This window comes from Cryptotermes secundus, unplaced genomic scaffold (genome assembly GCF_002891405.2).
Source record: "Cryptotermes secundus unplaced genomic scaffold, Csec_1.0 scaffold4085, whole genome shotgun sequence".
Taxonomy (NCBI): Eukaryota; Metazoa; Arthropoda; class Insecta; order Blattodea; family Kalotermitidae; genus Cryptotermes; species Cryptotermes secundus.
In genome coordinates this window covers 2,682-11,811 of record NW_019745193.1, presented here as the reverse complement: position 1 = coordinate 11,811, position 9,130 = coordinate 2,682, and the positions used below count along the sequence as shown (strand labels likewise).

General features: G+C 40.0%; 1 protein-coding gene across 1 annotated transcript; it reads right to left on the bottom strand.

Annotated features, from left to right (window-relative positions):
* Window positions 1–1,795: 1,795 nt before the first annotated feature.
* LOC111875102 lies at window positions 1,796–4,181 on the bottom strand. Its single transcript, XM_023871165.2, has 2 exons — window positions 3,996–4,181; window positions 1,796–2,908 (listed from the first exon to the last, which is right to left on the bottom strand). The coding sequence occupies exons 1-2, from the start codon at window positions 4,171–4,173 to the stop codon at window positions 2,007–2,009; spliced, it is 1,080 nt and encodes a 359-aa protein (XP_023726933.1). The 5' UTR covers window positions 4,174–4,181; the 3' UTR covers window positions 1,796–2,006.
* Window positions 4,182–9,130: the final 4,949 nt, after the last annotated feature.

Genomic DNA, 9,130 nt, shown 5'->3' with positions numbered 1-9,130 from the left:
GCAAGGGCCGAGTAGGCCTACCCCTTCATACATACATACATATATGGTCCCAGAGTGGTTCACCAATATCTCCGGGCTCCATACATTTTCCTGTGTAAACATCAATTGCAGAGAAAAATCGAGTTTTACTGTCATATATGGACCAACCTTTCACACTCCATTTAGTATAGGGAATAGAAGGAATGAATATTATACAGCCAAAGCAGATATTTACCATGTGTGTGAGTATGAGTATGAGTATGAGGGGTGAGCCATAAAGCGGACTTCGTACCGTGACCTTCAATGATCTATTGCGCTTCACATTTCGGTTAAGTTAGTATCCATGGTGTGGGCATTCTCTCTCTGTCTCAGCAAACCCATTTGACTTCGTCATCAAGACCATCAAGACCTTCCGAACTGTTGCACTTGCCGTTTGCTACCTCACGCATTTCTAAGCCTTTATTTTAAATTAACTAACACGAATGAGCGACATGGCCTTCACTAAAGCCGTTCGGTATGTCCCTCTTTCCCTGATCGTATAGACTGCGAATCGCAACTCAGAGAGATTCTCATTAATACTGTCGTCTTCTAGGATTCTGAGGCCATACTGTTTGGTACATAGATGTCAGGGTTTCAGAGGAACATCTTTTCTCCTTTTTTCAGGATAGAATAGTGATTGTGACCTCGTGTAGTTTAGTTTCGGAGGAAATTTCTGTCTTCTGTGTTTGTTGTAGAAGAACGGGGTGTCTCACACGTATCTTGAAACGTTTCGGGGCTTCCTTCTTCAGGGCAGAAAATGGGATGTTTGCCGTGTAATCTGTTAGATATCTGCATGGAGGAATCAGAACTCTCAATCTTTAGGGTTAGAATAAAAAAGTGACGCTCTGTAGTTTACCAAATTACTGGACGTGAATCCCAGAAGACAATGATCTTTGTAGAAAAAGAGGGGTGTTTCCTGTGCCGTTACATCGACTGCGCTTCTCGAGCTCTCTCAGTAGTTCTTTTAGGCCTCAATTTTCCGTTTAAAAGTTCTCGCACATTTCAATATATAGGTCCATAATGAAACATTTTAAGGATAGAAAGAGTAATGATTTCTTCCGAGAAGTCGTTGTTGGTGCAATTGACATTACATAAAACAAATCCAAAAGTCCATATGTTAACACCCAATATTGAAGTAAAAAAAATCTGTTCCGAATTTGTAATTTTCGTGAGAATGGCGACAGATGATTTTTTTTGGGGGGGGGGAAAACAATTATAGATATAAAATATGCCTAGGTAATGCCCAACCGGTCTAGGCGACATAACGAAAAGGTTTGTTGGCAGAGCCCTCTGCTGAGTAGAATTAGTACTACTTGTTCTCCAGGCGTCAGTGCCTGTTAGGCTCTTTTCACACTATACGGTTTTGACCGCACGGCAAAAAATCGAACGGATAAAATCCGAATGGGCATCACGTTCACATTACACTGTTTATGCACGGCTTTTTTCCGTCACAAGCTCAGTGTGGTTGAGTGGTGTGCTGTTTGATTATAATGAGTCGTAAACAAATTATTGCATTATGGTTATATAATCGTCGACGAAAGAGACGACAACGCAAACGTCATGTTTGGGTGCATCCTATCAATGAAAGGCGAGAGAAAGTGGGCTTATTTTATACCTTATTTGAGGATCTACGGAGAGATGAAAATAAGTTTTTCAATTATTTTCGAATGTCCATTGCCTCCTTTGATGAATTATACGAAAAACTCAAGGATGCCCTTCAGCGCCAAAACACACAATTTCTGAACTGTATACAACCAATTGAGATGCTGGCCATTACATTAAGGTAAATATAAATATATGCTTTGTTTGTGTATACTTGCATTTACTTGCACTATACTCTTGAAATAGGTTATTAAGATGTCGGAAACTGAAAGAAAAACGACACAAATTAACTCAATATGCCTTTATTGAACAATATAACATCGCAGAATGAAATATATAGAAGGCAGAAAACATATTTTGTTTTTATATAATGTACTAACACATAGTTAGTTACTTGTACCAAAATCAATACTGTCTGCAATTGAGGATGCTGCTGAAGTTAAAGAAAGGCTATTCTCCTCGCTTTCTGGAGAGGTGAACTCACTGAAATAACGCGATACTGGAGATGGTTGTTTACTTCCTCCACTGCTGTGGGATGATATTTCTTGTAGTAGGGGTGCTTGCTTCTTTCCAATTGTAGATGGCTGAGATTGGTTAGGTATAGGCATTTGGGCGTAAGTTGAAGAAGTTTGGCCATGCATGTTTACTTGTTCACGGTAAAAAGGATGCTGATTAGAGGCATTAAAATATTGTTGAGACTGACATTCAGTTGCACTTGAAGGATGGACAAAATGCGGTTGAGGAAAAGTTGGTAATTGTTGTGAAAAATAAGGTGGATGAGTGTAAATTGTTTTCTTTTTTTCATTGATATTTCCTATAACTTTTAAAACTTCCATTTGAAATTGTAGAAATTCCTCATTATCAAATTTTTGCAGATGAGGCATGAGACTTTGTAGGAAAGCCATTTTACTGCAAGGTTTATCTCCTTCTAATGCTTTTAAAATTCTCAGTTCAACCTCATCAACTTTCTTATGTTTCCTAGCTTTTGGTATACTTGTTGATTTTGTAACCAGTGGAGTAGAAACATCGAAAACATCAGCGGAAGCTTGAACTTGCATCTGCACGCTTTCTTCCCCTTCATTTTCTTGTTCCTTCCTCTGCTCCATACTATCCACAGTTTCTCGTTCATCATACAGTTTACTTAAGAACTGCAATTGATCAAAATATACATACTCGTATTTCTTCATTTTTATTACTTTTGAGCCACTTCTCTTGCTGGCTTTGATCTTCTTCTTGTACTTTGAAAACGAATCTCGAAGATTAGTCCATCTCCGTAATACTTCTTTACCTGAAATAAAAAAAGGAAGGGGTCTCTGTAAGTGAAATTTCAAAGTTTTATGTATGATGTTTCTTTTCTAGGTATCTTGCAAGTGGTTGTACTTTTACTGATCTACACTACAATTATAGACTCGGAGTTTCAACGGCACGAAAATAGTACAAGATGTCTGTAGAGCAATGTGGTCCGTAATGAGAGAGGATTGTATTCCAGCACCGACACCAGAGATGTGGAAGTCGATAGCTTCTGGATTTGAAATTACGGCTAATTTCCCACATTGTATCGGAGCAGTCGATGGGAAACATATCCGTCTTACCTGCCCGTTTAATGCAGGGTCAATGTATTTTAACTATAAAGAATATAATTCTGTAGTTCTAATGGCAGTAGCAGATTCCAAATATAGATTTGTGTATGTAGATGTAGGAAGTTATGGTAAGGACTGCGACTCATCAATATTTAAGCGGTCCAGTTTGTGGCAGTCAATAGAAAATAAGGAGCAAGAACTACCGGAAGAAAAACCTCTACCACGAACAGAAAGTCCAAACATACCTTACTTCTTCCTCGGGGATGAAGCTTTTGGATTACATAAGTATTTGCTGAGACCCTTTGGAGGAACACATCTGACAGTGGATAAAAGAATATTTAATTATCGGCTGCGCAGAGCAAGAAGATATGTCGAGTGCGCATTCGGAATTCTCACTAATAAGTGGCGCATATTTCACCGGCCCATTAACCTACAGCCAGGCTATGCTGTCATTATTGTAAATGCTTGCATTGTATTACATAATTTTGTACTCGAGAGAGATGGATATAGCGATGTAGATACAATGTCTATCACAGGTTTGGAAGAGTTACCACAAGACAGAACCATAAGAGGAGGACTGACTGCAAACAACGTGAGAAATGTACTTTGTAAATATTTCCTTTCTGACGTCGGAAGTGTACCATGGCAAATGGCAAAAATATAAACTTAAATTAATAAACTGTAGCTAAACTAAATTAAGCTTTAAAAAAGTGTTTTTGTACACTGATTATATATTTAAAGAAAATAAATGCAATACCTATGTATAAATAATAGTATTAGTCAAAATTTACTTACCAAAAGCATTTTTATCCTTGGCATCAAGAGTATCAAAATCTGGGAGTAGTTCTACGCAAACTTCATGCCAGGCATCTTTCGTAGCATTTCTATCTTTGTAACTGTCAAGAAATTTGTCCCACAGTACAGGTCTGGCTTCCACAAGTGTAATCAAAACTTCTGCATCAATATCTTCCATTATTTAAACAACAAAAAAGTAATATGTAACCAAACTGCAACTACAGGGGCTCGAGGACAACTGACCGTACGATTTAAAACCGTCTAATGTGAAAGGGTGCATTTGGTCACGTACACCACTGAGTTATCGGTCGCCGTCCGGGCGCCGTGTGTTGTAGTGGCAGTGGACGGCTGCTGCACGGCACCCGGACGGCATTTTGCCGTCACCGTGTAGTGTGAAAGGGGCCATGCTCTTCTTCACTCCACTGAAAGAATGTCGCCGTTCGAGTTTTTGCCGTGCGGTCAAAACCGTATAGTGTGAAAAGAGCCTTAGTGCTCTATTCCCTCCGTCCTCACCGGACCCTTTGTGTATTTGCGTATTAATTAGGGAATCATTAGGATCATTCGAGAGAAATTAAGTTTCCTCATTTTTTACAAATTATGGTGTTCGTGATATTCCGCATTTAATTTCTAGTTGGTATTCTGCTTATCTTGGCAACGCCCATTCTGAGGGTGATTTTACTAGTAGAATGCACATGTTACTGTTTTACGCCCTTTCTCCCCTATTACACGTACAAATCCAACTTCTAAAGGAAGTCTTCAGAGCTGGTGGTCTATATTGAACTGGTTGAATTTGCAGGGCAACTGTTGATATTTCTAGGAAGTAACTCCGTGCAGTCTGGTAGCCAGTTACCCACGTTTTGGAAGCAAGAGATTCTCTCAGAATGGGTGAACGAGCTGCCTTCCAAACTGAGCAACAATCTGTTAGGACTACACAACGTGTAATAAGACACCAAGCTTCAGTAATCCCTGCCGGCCTCTTCTGTGAGATCGAAGTAGTTCACGTTAGTGTGTGTTCACAATAATTAGTATGTTTCCATACAGACTTGGGCAAGTATTCAGAGCAAGGTACTGGTATACTTATTAGAAATACGATGCTATATCACTAGGATTCATGTAAATGAATTCATTTGCCTCCCACAAAGCATTANTGTGATAAAATAAAGATTTAAGGTTATGAAATATTCTGCATTCTCTTGCAGCAGGAATGCCGAGAATTCTGCTACAGAGAGCTGAAGAAACATTTCCTGCTGTGACAAAGGATGATGAGTGTTTTGTGCTTGTGTGCACAGACAAGAATTTTATCATAATCAGTCAATTCTCATATCTTAGGAAACTAAACTTTTATGCCAAACTTGTGTTAGTGTTCATGATCCATCTGGGGAGTTTACATGGTTCTTCATATTGTAACACTTTGAATTATTATGTGGGAGATGGGCCAATTCAAGGAGAGTGATATGGGTGTGTATGTATGTAAGGGGTGGGCCATAAAGACCAGCCCCCGCACTGCGACCTTCAAAGTTTTTTGTCCTTCCCCTTGGATTAGCCCTTTATTAATCCTATACTTTTAATAAAGTGTAGAACCCTGCTTATGGGAGAGTCATAAATGTCACAAATGACAAAATCTTAAATGAGCTATGGCCTCACAATCACACAGAATGTGTGCGGCTGATTCGTTTTCTTGTTGGCACCTTTTAACAGGTTGGATTGTCTGTCAGTCCCAACTTGAAAAGCTGTCTTATCAGGTGGTAGTGTCTGGTAAGTAATCCCAGCACCCATCTTAATTGATCTCTGTTTAATCTCAACAGATCCTTCTTCTTCTGGCAGAAGGTCCTGCTATAAAACCCTTTGCCTGTCTGAGTCCAGTTATGGATTCTAAGTATTTTTTATGATTTCTATCAGTCCAGCCCTGATCGTTTTTTCTGGCAACTCCAATTAAGATGCTGCAAGCTAGTTCAGGTCCTATGAACGGCTGTTCAGATCATGATATGGGTAGGTCATATAGTATGCATGTGAGAATGAGGAATGCATACAGAAATTTTGACAAGACCTGAAAAAATGAGACCACTTGGGAGACAATTGTGAAGATGTTTTTTGTTAAAGATACAGTTACCGGGTTTTGGACTGGGTTTGTGTCAGGATGCAAAGTCATGATGGGCATGTATGAACACAGTAATGAGTGCTTAGGTTCCATAAAGAGCAGATGCGTATTGTCTGTACTTCCTCAGGGACCACAGGTTTCTCAGGTCCCTGCATTATGAACTTTACACTTGCTAAGATTATGAAGTCTGTAGAGAAGAAATCTGTACAGAGCAGCTGTTACGGGTTACGTTTAATGAGAAACAGCTACAACAAGGAGAGCATATATTGTTTCATGTGTGGTGTTGTACAGCCATGACTGATCGAAGATGTGATACGTTTACAGAACTACAAATTCAGAGAAGGTTTTAGTGGCTCCCTGTGGTGAGACATACCCAGCAAGTCATGATGCAAGCCAGGCCATCAATATAAAAGCTGAGGCAGTCTCAGATGCAGAAGAGGAAGTGGATCCAGTGCGAATAACATTTCAGGAGATAAAGGCTGAACCTGAGGTGAGCTGCATGCTTCTGTATGTCCACTGTTAGGCAGATATCACAGATAGGCAGGAATTGCAGTTGTCTTTCTCATCTCCATCTCTCTGTCAGAGAGAAATTCTATAGCAGCAAAAGTCCTTGGGGAGTCACGGAACTGTTCGAAGTTAGTTGCTGGTACACTTCTTACAACCAAGAATTTAAGTTACTAGGACTCTTGTAAGCTAATTACAATGAACCCCAAAAGATATTTATCATGTGATGAACAGGTTTCAAGGTTACAAAAGATTCTGCATTCTCTTGCAACAGGAGTGGCAAGAATTGAACTGCAGAGAGCCAAAGAAAAGTTTCCTGCTGTAAGCGAAAGAATTGTGAGTGTTTCGATCTTGTGTGCACAGACATGAATTTTATTGTATTTAAGTTGTCTTGGCCGAAGAAACTAAATATTTTGTCACCTGCTTCTGTTTGTTCGCATAATCCATGTTGGCCGTTCGTTACACGTGGGTGATGACGGTTTGGGATATTATGTAGGAGAGCAATGAGTTCAAAGAGAGTGATGTGGGTAAGTCATGTAGTGCACATGCAACAGAGAGAAATGCATACAAAGTTTCGGAAGGAAAACCTGAGAGAGGCAGACCTAAGTGCAGATGGAGAGATGCTATTAAGATAGATTTTAAAGAAATAATTTGGAAGGGTTTGTACTGGGTCTCTTTGCCTTAGGATACAGAGCTGTGGTGAGCATGTGTGATCCCAGTAATGAGCCCTTTCTGGCTTTCTCAACAATCCTGTATTCATTCCTCTTCTCCCCCATGCCTGCTATATGAGCTGCCCATCTCATCCTCCTTGACTTGATCATATAATTATGCTTGGTGAACGAAGGTTACAAGTTGTGGAGCTCTTCATTATGATGTTTTTAGGAACCAAAACAGCAGATATTTTCTGTACTGCCACAGTGACTGTTAGTTCCTTGGGAAGGTCACTGAGCTATGAACCGAGTACTTTCTACTGATCATGATAGCTGTAGAGAAGACCATCTGTACAGAACAGCTCTTATGAGTTAGAGGTGATGAGAAACATCCATAGCAAGGAGAGCATACGCTGTTTAATATGTGGTGTGCATCCATTTCTGAGAAGGATGTGATGGTTTTTACAGAACTGTACAAATTTGGAGAATGCTTTAGTGGGTCCATGTGCTGAGACATACCCAACACCTCGTGATGCAAATCAGGCCATGAATGTAAAAGCTGAGGCACTCTCAGATGCAGAAGAGGAAGAGGATCCTGTCCCAATAACATTTTCAGAAATAAAGGCTGAACCTGAGGTGAGCTGTATGTGCACTGTTAGGCAGATGACACAAATATGCAGAAATTCTGCTTGTCTATCTGATATCGATCTCTGTGAACATGAAACAACTCTACTGCGCTGTTGACTAGATTCTGAAAGATTCTCTTTCCTGAAATGTCTAGGCAACTGTATGTAGAACGTTGCTTGTGACGTACCAGTTCCATTTTCTTTTGAGCCGATCTAATATAGATGAAATGAAATTCTGTATAAACTGAATGTTTGCGGTAACTTCTATACAGCTAAAATCCTTCACATTTTCTTTGTCTGTCCAGTCCACTAAGCAGTGCTTTGGTACTACATCACAGAGTTCCCAGGATCTATAAATGCTAAAGTTTATCATTTGTTTGTCTCCCATGCAGTCTGTATCCATGTAATAACATAGAGGTGTCACTATGTTTAGGATTTGTTATAGGATAACTAATGATTCTCTAAAGATCTGTGACAATATGTGACAGATTATAGACATGTGTTGCCTGTTACCTAACACCATTGGAGTTGCCCCTGTACCTGCTGTCAGGTGATTGGTTGTCATGACAGATTTTTCTGTTGTTTTCTGTCAGACACAAAGGTATCTGAACATTAGATATAAAGAATGTGTAAAAGGTGTAGAAAGCAATAGTGCAGAACTGGCATTGGCAACACATCCTAATACAAGGAGTGTCCCATATATAATGCCTCCTCTTTTTTTTAACGATACCTACAGCAGATACAGAAAGAATATAAACGCAGTTAATAGAGCAAGATTTCATCTTACACTTATTTTTCTGCATAATCACCACCTTTCATTATGCACTTTTGCCAGTGATGAACAAAAGTCTGTATGCTGAGCCCCTAAAAGTCTGCACCAGCAGAGGCTAACCACTTTCTTACAACTGCAATGATAGCATCGTTGTCTGGTAAATGTTGCCCACATGGTCCATCTTTCATAGGCCCAAAGAGATGGAAGCCTGAAGGTGCTAAACCAGGGCTATAAGGTGGATGTGGTAGGACAGTCCAGCCAAACTTTGCAATGTGCGCGGTAGTCGCCAAACTGGTATGGGGTCTAGCGTTATTGTGTTGCAAGCAAAAGGTTGTCTGCTTCTCTGGCCTGACTAGGGAAATGCAGGTTTTTAGCTTAGTCAGCGTCATCTTGTAGCGTTCAGAATTGACAGTCTCACCAGGCTCCAGGAAATCCTACAAAATCACACCCCACCTATGCCAGAAGACTGTGCACATCACTTTCCC

Excerpts from the sequence above, each read along its gene's own strand:
- LOC111875102 (XM_023871165.2), bottom strand. The coding sequence starts at position 4,173 with ATGGAAGATATTGATGCAGAAGTTTTGATTACACTTGTGGAAGCCAGA. Across the intron at positions 2,909-3,995 it reads CAAGGATAAAAATGCTTTTG|GTAAAGAAGTATTACGGAGA; the intron begins GTAAGTAAATTT and ends TTTTTATTTCAG.